Consider the following 21,069-nt stretch of genomic DNA (forward strand, 5'->3'; position numbering starts at 1 on the left):
TGATGCCAAAAATGATGTGGAGACAAAACAAGGTACGCAAAACTGACAGGAAGCATTCAATTTGTCTTTTAAAATACTGATTTCTCTCGCATTGATTTCTCTTTCTCATTTGCAAACGTTTACACTTTAGCTCCTAAGTTTATAAAAAACTTGAAAATTGACATTATTGAGTAGCCATATAGATTTGCAGAAGAAAAATAAATAAATAATCAGTTCATCCACAGCAGATGTTTAAAAAATAAAAAAAAAGTAACTGCTTGATCACCTGGGCATATTTTTTCCACGTCTGTTAACTGAACACTGAAATGATCTCTTATCTTAGGTTTTTTGATACTGCGGTATTGCTCGGTTGAATTTCCACCGCTCAGCGCATGCTACCTTCATGTTTTCTGACTTCACAAGCAACCAAGGAAAACTTGAATTTTCTTACCGTAAACCCTGGGGGTCCTGGTGAACCTGGGGGACCCTGATGACCTGGTGATCCTGGATAGCCTCTGTCTCCTGGTGGCCCAACAGGACCCATATCCCCCTTTTCTCCTGATGGGCCAGGTTTCCCTCGTTCGCCCTGTGGACCTTTGTCCCCTGGAATACCCGGATCTCCCTGCATAAAATAAAAGCAGAAAGAAAACCATTGCATACAGTGGAATAAACTAGGAAAAGGCACCCAAGAAAGCTAAGGAGAAACTTCTTCCCTGTCCAGAAATAGATTTTATGAGTCATGCAGAGAAGCTGATTTTACAGGCTAACCCTTGTCTCTGAAAACCCAGCAAGTAAGGTTTTTTTCTCTAACACTTTTACTGTTGAAGTCAATGACAAAAAAATAGCTTGACCCTGTAGCCCACTTTACAAGTACAGAACTTGGGCGCAGAAAGTTTATAGCCCTTATACAAGGATCTAGAAGTGTCCAATACGGCATAGGTAGAATTTAGGTGCTCAAATTCCCCTAGGCACAAGGCATCAGGCTTTTTTCTGTAAATTTCCCTAGAAGCCTAATATTTTATTTCTGCATGTACACAAAATTTCGGTTAATCAAAGAAACGACAAGTACACAAATACATTTATAATGAGTGAATTCCTTGCAAACAACATAATTTAAAGGCCAGCAGTGTTCTGGCCAGCAACAGCTGCCATCATGGGCCGAGATGGCATTTAAATTTATTTGTGAGCATTTAAATCTTTCAGAAGGACTTAATGTATTAATGCACTAGCTATTAGTTCACTGAACTATAGCTGCGGAGCAGAGTGCCGTAAGTCACACGTTCAGATTGTTAATGAACAGCTGGCAGTTCTTAAGGGTCACTGACTGCCCTTGCTGCATCACTTAAGCTAGTATTAGGCTCCACCATAAGCAGCAAACAGCACCAAGAATTGACAACATCATTACTAGATAAATCCAGAATCTACATTTATGAGGGGTGAATTAATGGAATTAATTACATTCTTAATCTACAGCAAGTGCTGGTAAACTGCATCCAGATCTGGAACATCACTGACTGATAAACCAATAAAAGTGTAGTTACGTTCTTAAGTCATATTTACATGACGTGTAAAGATTGAAAAAGAAAGGAAGGTAAGGATGCAAGTAGGAGGTTGTATAACATTTTTATCACCTAACTGTCCTCCAATCTGTGTGATTTCCAGTGAGTTAGAGGTTATTACTGACTATAATTTAGCTTTACCACAAAGACCATTGTAACTTGTGATGTTTCATTGCATTAGCTGAAATCATAATGCATTCCCAATTGGAGCTTAAATTGCCTTCTGTATCGCGCAGAGCTTCTGAACTCTGAAAGTCTCCCACAAGAAAAAACCCCAAATGTCAAAATCTGAGACCTCATCATCTCACACCTGTAATTTTAACCTCTGTGGTGGGTTGACCTTGGCTGCCCGCCAGGTACCCACCCAGCCGCTCACTCACTCCCCCTCCTCAAGAAGACAAGGGCAGAAAATGAGATTAAAAGCTTGTGAGTCAAGATAAGGACAGGGAGATCACTCACCAACTACCGTCAGGGGAAAACAGACTGAACTTGTGAAAGATTAATTTAATTTATTGCAAATTAATAACAGAGCAGGATAGTGAGACCCTCCCCCTCAACCCACCCCCTTTCTTCCCAGGCTCAACTTTACTCCTCACTCTTGTACCTCCTCCCCCTGAGCAGTGCAGGGGGATAGGGAATGGAGGTTGCTGCCAGTCCTTAACACTTCATCTTTGCTGCTCCTTCCTTCTCACATTCTTCTCCTGCGTCAGCATGGGGTCCTTCCCATGTGATACAGTCCTTCATGAACTGCTCCACTGTGGGTCCTTCCCACGGGCTTCAGTTCTTCAGGAATGGACTGCTCTAGTGTGGGTCCCCCATGGGACACAATCCCTGCCTTAAAACCTGCTCCTGTGAGGGCTCCTCTCCACGGGCTGCAGGTCCTGCTAGGAGCCTGTTCCAGTGCGGGCTCTCAATGGGCTGCAGCTTCCTTCAGGGCACATCCACCTGCTTTAGCATGGGGTCCTCTAAGAGCTGCAGGATGGATATCTGCTCCACTGTTAACCCTCCATGGACTGCAGGGGTATGGCCTGCTTTGCCATGATCTTCTCCACATACTGCAGGGGTATCCCTGCTCTGCGCCTGGAGCACCTCCTCCAGTCCTTCTTCACCAACCTTGCTGTCTGCATAGTTGTTTTCTCACTCCTCTTCCCAGCTGCTGTGCAGCATTTTTTACCCTTACTATCACACAGGCAGTACCAACATCACTCATGGGCTCAGCTTTGGCCAGCAGCAGGTCCACCTTGGAGCCGGCTGAAATTGCTTCTGTCTGACATGAGGGCAGCTCCTGGTATCTTCTCACAGAGGCCACCCCTCCAGCCCCCCTGTTACCAACACCTTGCCATGTAAACCCAATACAACCTGCCAAACTGCTGACATGATCACATAGTCAAGGAAGTCAGCGTGACATGGAAATAACCTCAGTGTGATTACGTTCATTGTGTTTCTCTTAAAAGATCTGTCCTGCCAGTACTGTAGACTCTTGATTTCCTGTTTTAGTTTCTGGGCATTAATACTTTGCGCAAAACTCTAAATAAGCAGCATATGAATGATTTCCAACAAATACACAGCTAGTTTAGCTATTCAGTAAAAAAACCCCAAGATATGATGAGATACTCGAAAGACACCTGTAACCCTTGTCAAAGACTCAAATTTTCAACAGTCGATGGGGGCAGGAAAGGCACTGTGTGTGCACTGGGGGAATGGAAAGAGTAATGTTCTGATGGAAGAGGTGTACCTTTTCAGATTTCTATAAATTTTAAGATTTAAAGGAAAAATCGTTCTGTCCTGCACATAGCTATCGTATCAGGATGTCTATTGCAACACCTTGAGAAATTAAGGGCAGAGGAAAGATTCTGGAAAAGGAAAAACGAAAAAGGAAAAACAAAAAAGGAAAAAGGAAAAAAGCAGAACTTCTGTAGTCTGCATGGAAGAGGCTCTTTCCTGGCCTTAACAAAGTTTTCGCATTGAACCTCCATCACTCATCGCAACCTGAAACACTATAAAATTGAAGAACAACTCCTGTTCTACCATGTGTTACTGCAAAACCTGAAAGAGATATAGCCTTTAATATCATTTTTCATTTACTCACTTTTTTGGAGATTGAAGTGTAGGGAGCCACTGAATACGCTATTTTGTCTGATATTGCTTTCAAATGAGACCACACATACATGCATGCACCCACATATATAAAAAAGCTGTCTGAAAATCACTGTACTTACAAGAAGCCTTCATTAAAAACACATTTAAGGCATAAATACGCATATATGATTTCTCAGGTTTGTAACCCTGCAGAGTAGGTATGGATAGCTATTCTACTAGAAATAAAGAAAAGGGCAGGTTTCTCTATGAAACACTTCCAAGCACCGTGGCGCTATGGCAGTGTGAAGCTGATCCTGGAACTGCTTTTCTTCTAAATGATTCCCATTTTACAGGCTGTCAACGTGCAGGAGGCAGATCAAATACTACAGCCACTTTTCAAACAAGCATTTTTTAACTGCCTTCAGTGTTTTCTTTGTGTTTGGAAGAAGCACCTTGTAAAAATTCATAAAAATAGGTCGTACCTCCCTCCAGATTCCTCTTTCAACTCTCCTTCACTACGGATTGTATAAAAACCAGAGTAGGACATTTATGTTTTGCGATCTCTGCCTGCTGTGCTGACTTATTCAGTCCTCCGCCTTTCTAGTGTTCTCCTCTGTCTTGCATTTAATCTCGTACTAAATTATGTGCAGAAGGAGCAATTGTTTTGCCTGTGTTTCTACATGCTCTTGTCCAGTGGGCTCCCAGTCTGTGACCAAGGTACGCAAATAATAGCAATAAATGAGGAGCCGCCAGTACTTTAACCTGTTGCTGAAATGACTTGAAAAGAGTATTTCTGATTGGTATAAACCACACGTCTTCAATTGGTTTGTCACTCAGTTTATACAGCAGTAACAGTACTGTTTTTTTACTCAAAGGATGTATAAGATTATTTCAGCCCAGGTGACCTCTTCCTTCTTAAAAATGGATTCTACAAGGATATACTTATATTAGACATGAAAACCTCAAGAGTTTTGTTCTACCCCTTCCAATTTTGAATTCTCTTAACTGCAACAGCTGCTCTTGAACTGAAGGAGTACGCTGTGTAGCAATAATAATAATGTCTGTGAGAAAAGCCTGACTTTGTGTTATTTTCAGTAATCATTGCAATCCCTCTCACAGATGCAGGGCTGTAATACCTGATCCAGAGGAAAAAAAAAAAACCACAAATCCAACTTCAGCTCCCCCACTGATCTCTTATCCGAGATGCAGACTTCTGCTGTGTATTTCATTGTTATTTCTTAGGCAGATCTTCCCTCGTTATCAACAAACCTTTTCTTTTCCTGCAGAACTGTAAGGAACAACTGACAGCTTTCTGAAAACTGTATTCAGATACTGCATTGGGTGTATTTATAACTTTCCTATTTTAAAAGTTTGTGAGAGATTTTGATTATCACTTGAGACAAAAATACTTTTGGAAGTTGATTTATTTTTTAACATGTATCTACATATTTCTTCATATGCATGTACTTATACTTTTTTTTTTTTTAACCCTGTACAGAGAGAGCCAGATCATGACATGTTTGCCAGTGATTCCAGAAGTGGGAGCAGATTCAGGCATCTGTGACCTCTCAGAGAGCAAGTATATATCCATATTTACATCTATAGCTACACGTACATGTGTGTATGTATGTCACCAATGAGATTGCAATGAATACACTCTCTTCTTTTAGCCTAAAACCTCCCAAATTGCACTCTGCTGAAGAGACCTAAGGCTTTCTGTCTCTCACAGACTTTTTCAACATTTTCCTCCCTGCTAAAAGGTACAGACTGGGGTAAATGAATCCCAGCTCCTCAGCAAAACACGTAGTTCAGCTCTACTTAATTTCTCTGGTGCTGCGTAGTCTGGCCAGTTGCAAACAGCGTTGCCAAAACCTGGTAAACTCTTTCAAGGATGTAGCTTTAGGTGGCACCAGTATGTTTCAAGGTCATGCACTTTCAGGTCCAGCCTCTTCCTCTGGTTGTATGCGCACAGGGAATTCCAACAGGTTGTCACTAAGAAGGTCAAGGCTGATGTAATGCAGTACACCGTAGGCGGTACAATAAGAAAGTTCTTACATTTTGTTTGTGCCCTTAAAGGCAGGAACAGAACATTGCAAACTGTTAATTCCTGTAAGGGACGATTATTATAACAACGGTGAAAACCTCACGTCTCCTCAGTGTCATAAAGCGGCATTTCCTTTTCCAGATTGCACAGGGAGGTGCTTTTCTGATTCATCAAATAAATATGGTATCAATCGTATTAGGACATCAGGGCTTTAATAAAGTTATAAGAGAAGCAGGGGATGCACTAGGATTTTCTTCGCTCTAGCAAAATAATGATCACCTCTCACCTCCTGTAATGATTCCTGCCCACCATGATCTCATTACCAGGAACAGAACTGTCTAAATGTTTTGGCAAGCAGTAAGGTATTGCACTGGCATTCCTGCTGCCTAAGTGTAACAAGCTTGTTTTATACAAAACATGATTTGTGTTTGTGACATACAAAGCTCCCAGGAAAGCTTTATAGCTCCTGCAAAGTCTGATAGAATCACAACAGGATTAGCTACTTTCTAATTTTCATCTGATTGACCAATTTACACTGTCGGGGCCAACTGTGTTAGAAAGTCTATAAAATGCATTTTTCCTCTAAATGCAGAAGCCAATTCAATTCTAATTCCATCAAGTGGTGTCTAAGACTAAACCTCTTAGTTGTCTAAGAGAGTGCTTGAAGTTCACAGAAAATTAATTTCTTGGTTTTGCTGGTAAATTACGCGCTAATGAGGTGCTTAGATGCTCAGTGAAAGGAAAAAAGTTATTAAAACAAGGGACTTACACGTTCTCCTTTGGGCCCTCGATCTCCTGGTCTCCCCACAGCACCCTGAAAAATTTTTTTGGAAAAGAGATAAACTTAAAGGCTTTGTTGTATATTCATCTGTTATCAGAGCTGAAAGCAGCTGCCTAGGATTAACAGCTATAGAATCTGTGAAGAATAAAATACACTAGGAGTATGCAAAAGCATGTTTTCCTACCGGAGGACCTGGCAATCCATCTTTTCCATTGATTCCCTACAAGAAAAAAAAACATCTTTTAAATAATTATGGTTATGTATAAGCATTTTAAAAATATAAAGGGTAAAGCTCAAAGTTTAGTGCTGGTATCAGTACCTACTCTGAAGCTGCGGAGGCAGTAGTTTGTGTGGTTAAAATATTGAAATACTCACAAACAGAATCATGGAATTGTTTTGGTTGGAAAAGACCTTTAATATCATCAAGTCCAACCATAAACATAACACTGCCAAGTTACCACTAAACCATGTCCCTCAGCACTACATCTAGCCATCTTTTAGATACCTCCAGGGATGGTGATTCAACCACTTCCCTGGGCAGCCTGTTCCAATGCTTGACAACCCTTTCAGTGAAGGAATTTTTCCTAATATCCATCCTAAACCTCCCCTGGCACAACTTGAGGCCATTTCCTCTTGTCCTGTCTCCTGTTACTTGGGAGAAGAGACCAACTCCCACCTGGCTACAACCTCCTTTCAGGTAGTTGTAGAGCGCGATAAGGTCTCCCCTCAGCCTCCTTTTCTCCAGGCTGAACAATCCCAGCTCCCTCAGCCACTCCTCATAAGACTTGTTCTCCAGACCCCTCACCAGCTTCATTGCCCTTCTCTGGACATGCTCCAGCACCTCAATGTCTTTCTTGTAGTGAGGGGCCCAAAACTGAACACAGTTTTCAGGATGTGGCCTCACCAGTGCCAAGTACAGGGGAGCAATCGCTTCCCTAGTCCTGCTGGCCATGCTATTTCTGATACAAGCCAGGATACTGTTGCCTGCTTGACCACCTCATTTTCAGCCAGCTGTCAATGAACACCCCCAGGTCCTTTTCTGACAGGCAGCTTTCCAGCCACTCTTCCCCGAGCCTGTAGCGCTGCATGGGGTTGTTGTGACCCAAGTGCACTTGGCCTTGTTGAACCTCATACCATTGGCCTTGGCCCATTGATCCAGCCTGGCCAGATCCCTCTGTAGAACCTTCCTACCCTCAAGCAGATCAACACTCCCGCCCAACTTGGTGTCATCTGCAAACTTACTGAGGGTGCACTTGATCCCCTCGCCCAGGCCATTGATAAAGATATTAAAAAGAACAGGCGCCAATACTGAGCCCTGCGGAACACCACTTGTGACTGGCCGCCAACTGTATTTAACTCCATTTACCACAACTCTTTGGGACTGGACATCCAGCCGGTTTTTAACCCAGTGAAGTGTATGCCCATCCAAACCATGAGCAGCCAGTTTCTCCAGGAGAATGCTGTGTGAAACAGTGTCAAAAGCTTTATTAAATTCTAGGTAGACAAATAGTCTTGAAGCATGGGAAAGCTCAGGGCCATACTGAACTGCAAGCACATTACATTTGAGCTGAGAGCAGTGCAAAAAGAAAAAAAATTTAAAAAAATCTTCGGCATCAAGATGTGCATCAGCTTTAATGAGCATGTAACTTTAAATGACAAGGTATATGGGAATTCCGCAAGCATGTGGAATATGGACTTGTACGTGCACTTTTCCAGTGCCAGCTAGTCATTATACAACCATAAAAGAGACTGCTCTTATTCTAGATATTAGCACTGATGCCCTATTAGCCCTCTGCTGTTACAGAGACTACGCCTTACTAGTGAGTAGCCAGATTCGTTCCTTGGTCCTTAGGACCTGTGGCGTGGCACAGCTTCAGCCTCCTGGGCCTTTTCCTTCCCAAAAGAGGGTGGTCACATTCATACCATCTCCTAGAAACCGTTCCAGGCCCACATTATCCCCCAGAACTGGAATGTGGCATTGCCTCAGAGAGCGCTAGTTGGCATGGGCCAAAATAACGTCAGAGAGTGCATTAACAATTGCACAACACCAGATAACTGCAAGATTAATGCTCTGGCACTGATTAATTTACTAGGATATACGTGAATCTGCACATGCAGCAAACTCACTGCTGTTTCGCTGAGTGAGAAAGAAGGATCTGCATAAGCAAAGACACCAGGAATATTTCCTTCCCTTTCACACTGCAAAGTGGGCTTTTGCACAGATTAGGCACCTTGGGCCAATTTGCTGCTGAAGTGACAGAAATTGTGTCTTCTTTCAAGACAAAAGCGCAATGTGGAGACGTGCTAAACAAGCCGAAATGGTTTGCTTCTCACGCTTGTCCCCAAAACACCGAGTTCAGGGGGAGATAATGAGTTCTGCGCTACCCTAGCTTAACGACTTGTGGAATATAAACTAGGTTATTTTAAACCAGCTGAAACAGTGCTGACTACACTCCTGTCACAATTTTATTAAATAAAGAGGTCAGATTAGAAATATCCTAAGTGAACAATAAATGCTTCAGCAGCAGCATTGCATCACCTGTATACAGAAGAGTTACGAAGTTTATTCAGAGTCATGAAGCACACGCTTCTCTATCTAAACTGAAACCACAAATGCATTTTGTCACCCCATCCTTTATAGACTATGTTGAGTCTCTGGGTTAATATTCTCCTTCTGAAAAAATACAAGAGGATCCTTTATGTCAACAGGATCCAAAGGACCCTCATAAGGCCTTTAAAGGTAACATCTCAGTAACATTAACTATTAAAACAACACAACACCAGGGATTCTTGACTGGATGGTCAATACTCAGCACTGTAGCGCTAGGTTTTTCAGATGTTGCCAGCCTTACACAAAGAAGGATGTATTCTCATTTCTTTTGTAACTCCTGATAAACTAAGATGCATCCTTTTGTAATGAACATATACATTCAGTACAAAATTGCTTACTGGTTTTCCTTGTGGCCCTTCTGGCCCGGGGAAGCCTATATCTCCTATAGGTCCTCTTTCACCCTAAGAAAGAAGAAAACACACGTGTAAATCCGCATGTAAAATCTTGCATTCGGTGTTTGAAATATTTGTGTATTATCTTAGGAGTCCAGAATTCAAATCTATACTTACAGGCTCCCCTGGCATCCCTGGGGACCCAGGAGATCCCGGTTTTCCCTGCAAAAAGAGAACATTACAAATTCAAATTGCTAGGAAGAAAAACATAATTTCTCTTAGGTCAAAAATAAGAGAGGATATTTATTTGAGTGAAATATTCATGTTACAGCTCAATTAATGCTTTAAGAGAGGAAAATAAAATATTTTACCAGATTTTTTTAATATTTGTGCCACGTTAACCTGGCTCTTGTGTACAACATAACTCAATCACTTGATCTTCTTTACCCTTCCTGAATACTGGGATAATGTTTTCATGAAATTTTCTTTTACAACATCATGATTTCCTTCTTGAGAAGTCCGTCAGATCAAAATTTATCACTGTATATGTGAAATTAAGATTTTTTTTCCCCTCAGGTACTTCTTTGTTCTGATTATTTTAAAAGTGGGTTTATTACTGACTTAACGTATTTTGCAAATTTTCTCCATGCTCTTTTTCGGCCACTTTTATTCTCATTTTATGTTCAGCCTCCCAGAATTCACAATCCTTTCTCATCTCATCATTTAGATGGTGATTTTAAATGCCTTCATTTTTTAAAATGATGCCTTGCTTTTAACAACCTATCTGGTTCAGCCCCAGGCGAGAATCTATTACCCTGACTCTATGTTTCCCTGAAATCTCCCTAGACGAGATCCTCAGCTCACTTGTACAAGTGAAGGATCAAACACATCAACACCAGTGACCACTTCAGGACCAACAGGACTGAAGATTTGTGCTGAGGAAATAGGCACCGGTTGCAATTCTCGCAGAATCTCAGTCCCAACTTCCCTGATAATTCCACTCAGCAAAAAGCCAAAGCTAAAATGCGAGGTTTATATTCCCAAATGGGAAAATGGGTCGACTACTCAATCTACTGAATCACAGAATCACTAGGGAATAATGCCAGCCACAGAGGACAAATTCTCTTCCAGCACGATATGTGGATATATTTCAAGAACTCTTCTAGACTACTGAAAATATTGTCTCTCATACCTCTATTAATTTGTTAATTAAAACTGCTCAGCATATAATGTTAAAGCAAATAATTTATTTCAGTGAATTTTATTAGAATGAAATGTAATCGACAGAAAGCAACTCCATCAGCGATGAAGGGAACCCATTAAATATTTCATATCCAGCTAGAACTGACAGCAGAAAGAATAAGACTTGGAACATATCCTATGGGAAATACACATGGAATGGACAACTGTGATCATTCTAACCGGCTACTGCATTATTGATTCACAGCGTGAAATATATTTCAGAGCAACAAACTTTGAAACTCCTACATGGGTTTCAAAACTCAGAGAACTACTTCTCTTTTCCCCTTAAAAGTGCAATTTTACCTTGTTTTAGGAGAACTTAACTAAATTAAGCTATTTAAGCCGATGTTCTCTCTTGGAACTCACAGTAAATAAACTAAATCAGTGGCTAATGGAAATGGGACTGCATAGACACAAACTTCTCTTTATTTCATGAAGCACATATTTATAATTTAAAAACAGCTCCTGAATGGATTGGTAGCTGCCCAAATTTAATAATAAATGTATTTGCATATAAATAACGCCATATTGCGTCCTGAAATATGGATAAACTTTTTTATTAAACTGTGAATGCAAGCTAAAGAAAAGTTGTCTTCATTTCCTTTAAGAACACAAATGAATAATTGTCATTTCAATTTATCATTAGTTACATTTACTTTCACCTACAACAAAGTTTTGGGATGACTTTCAGAGACTTCTCTGAATACCATATGTAAATAGCTGACATAGCATTCCCCTAAAGCAAATGTTTGATTGACTTGATATGCAGACCCTTGTGGATTGCAATAACTAACGTTGATAATTTTTCTTTGTGATAGCAAGACACTCAGAAACTTGTGCACGCCCAGGAACACAGAAAATGTCTTTATCTATATTAAACTGAGGCAATGAGAAGAATCTCATATGCTTTCTTAACTAAGCATATGCAGCTTCAAATTCCAGCTTTGTCGTGTATTCACACCAGTCCCTCCTGTCATTTTAATAACAATGTGAACCCTCAGTGGTATTAAAACTCTAATCTCTTTAGGAAAAACACATCATTTTCATACCTGCCTATAAAACATTAGCCAAATGCTGGCATTCCACAAACAGTGATGAGATTACAGCTCAGCACCTTGCTTGACCTGTTTTTGCAGCTTCTACCAAACTGAGTTTTCTTTAATGAATCTACGTACCGGTGTCCCTGCTACTCCTGGTATGCCAGCTGGTCCACGGTCACCCTGAAAAATAATAAATCTATACTTAAATGGTAACACTCAAACCAGAAATTTGTTTGTGAATTCCCATTAAAACCTGAGGAAGGATTATTCAACGAACTGAAAATAAGGACAAGAGCCAGGCTCTGCTAAATGCTAATATTTAGCTCTGCCACTGACTCATTTTACAGACTTGAGCAAGTAACTTAAATCCTTTGTTTAGGTTCTCTTGTATAATGTCATAATTTCCATGCCATCCCTTTTACTTTGCTTGAGACCTTCCTTGAAAAGGGATGGAAAGTCCCTGACTTATCTGTAGCTTTTCAAATAGTTATCATTTGCAGTCATGACAATGACCAAAATTCACGTAGGGTAATTCACTGTCATATCATCATATTTAAGATACATCTTTCAAAGAAGTTTTCGCCTTCCTGCCATCCAGTCATCCATCTGCTGCAAGTCTGCATCCTCGATTTGCTTGTGCCATGGTCCTTTCAGGGCAAAGTTTCTCCTTTTAGCATCTATGCTATAGGCTAAGACAATGGCTTTTGGGCTGAGGCCGTTGAGTTACGGGCACAAATTCGTCTTTCTCTCTTGAGAGGACCATAACCCAAAGCAGACAGGTGGAGCTCACCAGCGGTAAAACTCTACACAGGGAGATTTGCCCTGACCCACCACTGACATGTATTGTCTGTAACACCGCACTCTGCTAGCATAATGTTGGTCAAAAAGGTAAGAAAAAAAATCAAGCTCCTAGTTTCTATAATCATGTAAGAAAAGCCCCGGCACAGTTAGAGCCATACCAACAGGAGGATATTTTTGTGAGATGAGTTTATGTTACCTGGAGCTGTTTTGCAAAAGCTCCGCCAACACAGCTACAGCCACGTTCTGTTGTGCAGAAGAGCCCCAGGAGATGTTGGGGTTTCTGGTTTCTGTTCTTACGCCTAACGCTGATTTGTCTTGTTCTCATCACTTTGTTGAGGTAGCGCAATGATAATGCTGGAGGCTAAGAGAAGTCACTTAATGCAAGTTCACCCCTCAGTGAGGAACACAATGTGCACCTCAGGAACACTTGAGCACTGCGGATCTCTAGCAGGGCATATTGGCTGGAGCACTGCACTCTGCTCCTGTGGTTATTCTGGACCCAGAACTTGGGTTGTGGTGTTTTCCCTACATCCTGGCTATGACAGCGAAGTCAGAAATTCCTAACACCTCCCTTGCAACTTTTTTTCTTTTAAGGGTTATTCTGGTCCTTTCAGCACGGGTCCACAAACCACTGTGTCAACACAGCTGAGGGAAGGGACATTTTACCCTGAGGACACAAAGTTCTTAAGCAAACTTCATGAAATTACCAAGAAATTACAGCCAACATTGTCTGTGGAAGATGGCATTCTGCTACACAGATGTACCTAATAGCTCTAAATTAAAAACCAGCATGCACTATACTGTTGGGACTGGCAGGCAGACTCTGGGATTCTGTTCATTTATTTGCACTAGAAATGTGGAATTTTGACCAAATTTAGTTAAGGAAAGGATATTTTTACTTTGGGAAAGGGCCAAACACTCACTTAGCTTGTTTATACGATCTGCTCCATTGCTTACTCCCTTTATTTAATTCTTGTCCCCACTTTGTCTCAGTCAGACCTGTAATATCTCCGTGTGTTTGTTCATTCTGAAATCAGGCTAGTCTTTAATTGCTTGTAAATTGTAGTCTTCTAGAGCAAGAATCATCTCACATAATTTAAACACCTAGTATAGACACCTACCTTAGGTCTTGTCACTCCCCACTCTCTGCACAAGTAGGAGTAATGCACAGTGATACTGAGAGAGAAACTTTTCATTTACTTTGCTTTTTGACGAAAAAATAGTTTCAGCAAACTATTCTTGTATGAAGTCATTGAATAACACGTAATTCAGAAAGCTGAATAAATATTCCATTTAAAAAAACCCACCTCTTTTTTCTTCCTAAATTTAGCCGATATGGACAAAATCAATCTTTCTTCACTGACAGAAAACACGGTTAAAGATTTTTTCATTTCTCTGCTTATTTTTTTTGTACTTTGCCGTATTTAGAAATGAATACCAAAATATTGACATTTTTAGCATTTCATGACAAGTTTTTCTCTAAATTCATATCAGCCTCCACAACTAGTAAGTGAAAGGAAGCTGAAGGAAAGGATCATTTCCTAGCACTGGAATGCAGACTTCAACTACAGGAAGGAGCTGGAGAATATGATACTGTTCGGGATGTGCTATGGTGCCATAATACATGCAGTATGAAGTGCAAGAAAAGCAAAACAGAAACAAGGGGCCTTTTTTAGAATAATGAGCAACAGTCCAAGAAAATAGATTTTTTGCACACTTTGGAGCAGGATGCAATACAACAGGCACTGTAGGGCATCAGTCTCTTCCTCTTCTTCTGCTCTTTTCTATATTTTTACACTCATCTGAAATAGTCTTTTTTTTTTTTAGTATGGAATTCTTGCATGCACAAGGTCCAGACTAATTGGTACAAATTTCTCTTTAGCCCTGTAGCTATGCCATAAGTCTTAGAACAAGACGGACAGACTGTAAGCATAAGATGATGTCCAATAGAGAACAAGAACTAGTGACCATACTTAGGAACATGTTAACTATATTACTATCAAGTAATATAGTTATATATAGTATATACTAAATACAATATAGTATATAGTAGTATTTTATCAAGTTAGGAAAACAAAATATTACAAGACCTCCTACACACAATTTTCCAGCTGCGGAAAACGAAATTTTATGTTGGGTGAGTATAAGGATTTAGATCCACAGTAAAGCAAAAAGAGGAAATACAGATAAATATGCAAATGTTTTTCACACAGAATCATTATCTTACCAAAAAAAACAACCAAACAAGGTTTCAGAAAACATTTAGCTGCAGATAGTTACCACTAAGAAGCCACGAGTTCTTTTTAAGAGTCCTACCTTTTCCCCTGGTAGTCCTTCCAGTCCTGGTAATCCCATCGGTCCTGGGTCTCCCTGATTTTTTTTTTAATTAAAAAGCATTGCATACATTAGAATTTCTGTACTCTACATGAGAAATGTTGAACAGTAAGCAACAGCAGATTATTTAACTTGGGATTGGTGAAACAGCTAACCAGTTATTAGGTCAACAGATTTTGTTATGCCCTGTTTTTGCAGAGGCATAAAGAGAGAGATTTTGTTACGCCCAAGCTTTTCCCAGAGGCACTGTGTCGATATTTGGATCAACGTTTATAATTTTGATGAAGAATGCAGTCCGGAAGATTCCCCTCCATTGCTCTTGCAAGCCAAGGTCAGCTCTGAAGCACCTCCAGGTGGTAAAGCCCCAAGGTGTAAGCACACACTGTCAACCAGAGAACCAACCTCCAAGCAATTCTGTGCTCAGTTCTCTAAAGAAAGGTTACTGTGCAGCAAGACACGCACAGACTAGGTCCCTGTGTAGGTCTTCAAGTTTTGAAAGAAAACCAGAAACACATTCCACTGAAGAAATCAGTTTAATGTGTAGACTAGGGAGGCCCTTTTAATTTTTTTTCTTTTTCTTTCAAAGAAAATCAATAATTTACCACAGAGATTTAAACTATGGCAAAAAATCCCAGTATTTCAGCAATTCTCAGTTAAATCCAAAGCCACAGAAAATTCCTGTCTGAATTTCATGAAGTCTCTGTCAGTTCTCACTTTCCACACCTAAACTCTGTTTGGGAGATGGTGCTTCCTGAGTAGGAAGTGGATGCTGGTACAGAAAGACATATTCAGCTTCTGGGCGTTATGGTGAAACAAAAGAAAGCAGCTTTGTGACTTTTTTTGAAAATAGATTAATCAACTGTTTTAGGAAACTCTCTCACAACTCCATGTTTTGCTGTGAGTGCTGAGGGGTTCTGTTTTGGGTTTCTTATTGTCCTTGAGGAGCACAGTTATGACATTTGTTCATAGATCAAAGTTCAGTTTTTCACGTACCTGGCTCTCTGCTAACACTTGGTAAGAATCAAACATGACCCGAGGCCCTGCAAAGGCTGGTTAAGTGGAGATTATGTACCTTCATGATAGATGAAGTCCTAGCCAGCTCTTAAAAATGCTGCCTTCCCATACCATTTTTGTCTTGGCTGGGTTAACCTGGGCTTGCTGCACTAAATTCTGCTGCTATTTTTGTGTAGATACTGTGCCTGCACTGGTACGAAAAAAGATACAATTAAATGGTACTGGCATGCTGCTTTCATGAGTAGAGACATTTCTCAGTGGTTTCACACTGATACTGAAGAGAAAGACTCCATGACATGGACCGAAGTCAGAAGACAAGAACCCTTCAACAGGAGAAGATACTCTTCTTCCAAATACGGTGGCGTGATGTGTTCAAACAAGGCCAGTCTTTAGTGACATTTAAACAGTCTACGTGTTGTGGTCTGACCTAATTTTTTACTACCAGGCATCCAAGATGTTTGTTGAGCCATCTCCTTATTTATTTTGCCCCAAACGAACAACTTGAAGAGAGGACAGCAGCTGGAGAGGTCAAGCGTCATTTTCTTGGTGTTGAATGAACACCTGAATGTGTTAAGGAACTCTGTAAGCATTTCTCTGAAGTAGTAAATTTGTTTCATCAAGTAGCAGACATAGCTGTTCTTTACTTTGCTGGAAGGGACATGATTTTGTTTCAAAAATGATCTCTCCAATATTTTTCAGGGTTTCCTGATATTTATCAAGTAGAAAATTCATCAAGAGATCATGGGGAACGCAGTCCAACTGGGCACAATTTTCTTTCCTAACTAGCTCAGCTTCTACTGTTTTTATCAGCAAACTCTTCTCATCAGTTTCCATTAGCTGACCCATGGCAGTCATCCCGATTCAGTCATACTGCCTGAAGTTCCCAAGGGGTCTGCTGGACACAGCTCTACCAGGCTGACCGTGAAGGTGCAGTACCTGTTTCCCTGCCTGGCAGTGATATAGCTCTGTTAACTATCATTATGCAGTTATGTGACATTCCTTACACTTCAAAAAGAAGTACATGAATGCATTAAAATTTTAACTGCTGTGAAAACACCTATCCATTTTTTAAAACTATATCTATTTAAAATGACATTTGATACCATCATACTTTTTGGGCAAAACCCTCAATACTCAAATTTTACTATTATTTTTTAAATATTTTCACTGACGTCCAGTCATCAAAATACAATACCTGTTAAGTTTCATATTTGCTACCTTCAAGGTTAGGAACTCCAGTGAAAAATCACAAGCTAATGAAAAATATAGTTTCTCTGTTATAAAGGCAAGTTATATCACATGTCAAGGACTTTGCGAAAAATGTACACTCAGACAGGATTTGGATCTACATTCTGATGGTGGCTAGCCCTGTGCAATTGCTCAATGTTCTTCCACTAGTTATTCTTCCCCTCCTCATAAATTTTAAAGACAGATCACATGTAAAGGACATAACACCATGCCTAAATGAAAAAAAAAAAATCAAAAAGTTAAACAGATCTGCTTTTGAACGTCAAACTGCGTAGATATAGTGGCTCCCATGATCATCATCATCTTGCTCACCAGAAGCAATGTGATCATACTGTAACTAACTGTCATGCCATTTCCAAAAAATCCATCAAATTCTGGTTTTCACTAGCTAGCACGATGTAGCACATTGTCCTTTCTCCCTCATCACTTTCAAATGTAATGTTGAGAACAATCTAAAAGCTCTCGAGGTATTTTCTACCTTTATTTCACATTCTCTATTAGATATATTCAGGGATAGCTCGGCAGAGATGAATCCACAAACAGTTAATACTATGTTTAGTCATTCATCGTATTATCACTTAGAACTGTTTACCAGAAATTGCAAAATTCACAAGCCTGGCATTTAAAAAGGCTTTTTCAGATGCACTGATTCTGCAGGAGGTAAGCTACCTGCGAAAGAGCGTTAATGGACTCTTCCACCCTTGTGACTAGGATCATGTGTTGAGCTACTTGGGGAATTCTCTATCATGACCAAAAAATACATACATACCGCTGTGCCAGGATCTCCTTTTGGACCCTGCAAAGAAATGAAGAGTGGAAAAGCATTTAAAAAAATAGTGGAGTAACACAATAAGATGATATTTTTTTTTTTCGTTTTACTGCATTTTGAGTATACTTTGATTACGCAGTGCATTTAGAATCAGTCTTAAGGCCAGCCCCCTCAGATGATCAATTTAATATTAAATCTCAGTAATATTTGCTTCTTGCTTTGCTGTTCCAGAATACAGAGAAAGACAGCTCCGCAGTCTGGTGCGAGACCGTGACTACAAACAGCACAGAATGTAAGGACAAAGTCCTCACTGATGGTGATAACATTTTTATGTGGTTACCAAAATGACAAACATCTTAAAACTTGCCTATGATGCTAACAAGAAGGAAGACCCACAGACCAATAGTGTCCGGTTGAAAGGTGTTGGATCTCCATTCTGCAGTGTGGAAGACACACTATATAATGCTTCGTTTTACACTTTTTTTCCTGCACTGTAGCTACAGGCAGTGAATCAGAGACAGAACTGAAATCAGAATTCATGAGCTTCTCATTTCCGGCACCCAATTTAATCCATTACAAAACTATGCCATCACTAACTATAAATACTATATTACACATTTTAATATTCCAATACCTGTTTATGTACCCTTTTTGCAGCCTTACTTGGTAGGGTGAAATACTTAAATCAAAATAAACCACTCTCCAAAATGGGCTAAAATGCTTGATAAACACATAAAATCATACTTTATAATTTACTACATACCAGTCATATCCCTATTTTTTACTATCTTTCACATATAAAATCAAATTCCATGCCACTTACCAAAACTGCATGCAACTAAGCAACCCTTCTGTTACAATGTTAATTAACTATTAGAAATTATGTTTCTGTTAATACTTACTGGAGGTCCTGGTGGACCTGGATAACTAGCGACACTCACACCTCCCTGTAACAGCAAGTTTAAAAGATGAGTTGGGCCAAAATTAGGTGTTGATTGAAAAACACCCAACAAAGCATTAAAGAGAAATACCTGGAGTTTATATAAGCTGCTCATTCCATTTCTTTCATTGTAAGGCACACCCTTTAAAACGTAAAAACCAAGTAAGTGTCATAACTACGAATCATAAAGGCAGAACTCTTGCCCTAGTCAAGCTCCATACCTCAGCAAAGCTATGGTATTATTTTTGTTCTTGATTAATTTTTCAAAGATTCCAGACATCTCAGTAAGAATGTAAGATACATACCAATGTAGCTTGGCACTTTTTTTTAAATTAAGAAACCAGAAACATGTAAATCTCTGTGTGCATTACATTTTGATGTTTATTATTATTATAATCCTCCAGAATTAATTTTGTCTTAGGTACTATTCCGGTTAATTTGGAATCCAGTGAGCTCCATAGACTTTCCCTAGGTTCCCTGAGTTCGCTGATCTCAGGTACCCAACCTGTCTAAATTACTCTAATAACACTGGACACCAAGGTTAACTCATTTGGCAAGTTTATAAAGATGGCTTTAGTGACCTGAATATACTCAGCAATGAATCAGAAGGAAAAAAAGGAATACAGAAACCTTTTGCAAAAAATACATTGTTATTTTCCTGCACTATTAATACGTATTAGATTGATAGTCAGTTTTTTATATTACATTACATTTTATTCACAGGTATATTGTTCTTAAGATAACATTCAAAAGATAAAACAAAATGTCTCACCGGAGGCCCAGGTGGTCCAGGCTTCCCAGGAGAACCTTCACTACCCTAGTACAGCAAGAAATTAATATAACTCATTTACTCTAACATACAGAACTATTCCATACCTAAGCTATGATGACCGTAATGACAATAAAAACGAGATACAGGCAATATAAGCAGGTAATATCCGGAATAAATTCTCATGCCCAGCTCCTGCTTAAGCTTTAGGCAAGTTATTAACCATTACTTTATACTAGTTTTTTATTTTGTTAGTTACTTGATGCTTTATGTGTAGTAACATCCTTGTGGCAATATAGTATTGGTAACCTGGGCTGTGAAACACTTCAGAAAAGAAGAGCTGTTAATACCAATTTCTAAGCAACTGGCAGATAAAAAGTTAACATTCATTTTACGCTTTGTATATTATTTTGCAAAAGCCAATCCGCACTTGATCATTCACAGGTAAATAAAGAAAAGCTGTAGTTTCAGAAGTTCAGTTTATTTAGAAACACAATGAAAAAAAATGAAGATCTTCTTTAAGAAGAGATACAATGAAGACCTTTTTGGCTTTTACTGCAAAATATTCACCTGTGGTTACCTGTATCTGTAGCTATAGAGCAATGGCTTCTCATTCCTACCTGTGTGTGAATTGTAAACAAGGAACTAACAAAGACCTGTGTTTTGCATTCGGTTAGATAAAAAGGAAATAAGTGTGGTAAATTTTTGCTATTATGGTCTGCAAGGAGACAGCTCTCAATCAAATTTCATACTGAAATAATTTCCGAGCTTTACAAAATAGTTTCCTTTCTTAATCATGCGAGAGTCAAGGTTTTGTAGAGTACTAGTAGGATCACATACATTGATGTGGCAGCGCTATGCCTGGAAAACTCCAGGCTACGGCTAAAAAAAAGCGAAACCAAAAAACACTTCAGAAAAGTGTACTCATAAACAAAATGGAGAACTTGTCCCAGAAAGTATTTTGCAGCAAATTAAGTTTGTGTCTGCTGTATTTCACTGATCTGAGGTGCCCAAGAAATGAATTTGACCTCTTAAGTTATAATGGATAATACCGAGTGCCAGATAAAAGAGCACACAAAACATTGATAAAAAGCGGTGCTATAACAGTGTAAATTAAGTATCAAGGAAGCCTATATATTTTCGCAGAATAACTTATACTCAATAACTTTCAGTAGTTACGAAGCACTTTTAAAGTATTCAATTACTTTCGACTAAAATAGTGGTGAAAGAATGAGAAACAGAGTAAGTAGTAACTAGTTATATGCTATTTCAGAAATGTATTTTCACTTTCCTTAATTTTATATAATATGTCATACTTAGAGAACATTCTCGGCAACTTACATACACCACAAAGACTATGCTTCAAAATATAAGCCCATATGTATGGCATTGTTTGGGAAAAGTACTTTGAAAATGTACATCAAGTTGTTGTTTGCACTCTATGTTAAAAACAAACCAAAACAAAAACATGGGAGCATAATGAGCCTGCAAAACCTTCACAGATCTTTACCACGACTGAAAAGAAGC

At 39.4% G+C, this 21,069-nt stretch overlaps 1 protein-coding gene across 6 annotated transcripts in view; it reads right to left on the reverse strand.

Annotated features, from left to right (window-relative positions):
• COL19A1 (collagen type XIX alpha 1 chain) overlaps positions 1–21,069 on the reverse strand; it is a 220,136-nt gene that overhangs the window by 18,388 nt on the left and 180,679 nt on the right. For all 6 annotated transcript variants that reach the window (XM_063330245.1, XM_063330242.1, XM_063330244.1 and 3 more), the window contains 11 exons: positions 19,546–19,590; positions 18,865–18,915; positions 18,736–18,780; positions 17,834–17,860; positions 14,785–14,838; positions 11,803–11,847; positions 9,563–9,607; positions 9,392–9,454; positions 6,627–6,662; positions 6,431–6,475; positions 431–601 (listed from right to left, as the gene is read on the reverse strand). In XM_063330245.1, the coding sequence (XP_063186315.1) occupies positions 431–601; positions 6,431–6,475; positions 6,627–6,662; positions 9,392–9,454; positions 9,563–9,607; positions 11,803–11,847; positions 14,785–14,838; positions 17,834–17,860; positions 18,736–18,780; positions 18,865–18,915; positions 19,546–19,590 (627 nt within the window). The remainder of the gene's footprint in view (positions 1–430; positions 602–6,430; positions 6,476–6,626; positions 6,663–9,391; positions 9,455–9,562; positions 9,608–11,802; positions 11,848–14,784; positions 14,839–17,833; positions 17,861–18,735; positions 18,781–18,864; positions 18,916–19,545; positions 19,591–21,069) is intronic.

This window comes from Chroicocephalus ridibundus, chromosome 3, assembly GCF_963924245.1.
Source record: "Chroicocephalus ridibundus chromosome 3, bChrRid1.1, whole genome shotgun sequence".
Taxonomy (NCBI): domain Eukaryota; kingdom Metazoa; phylum Chordata; class Aves; order Charadriiformes; family Laridae; genus Chroicocephalus; species Chroicocephalus ridibundus.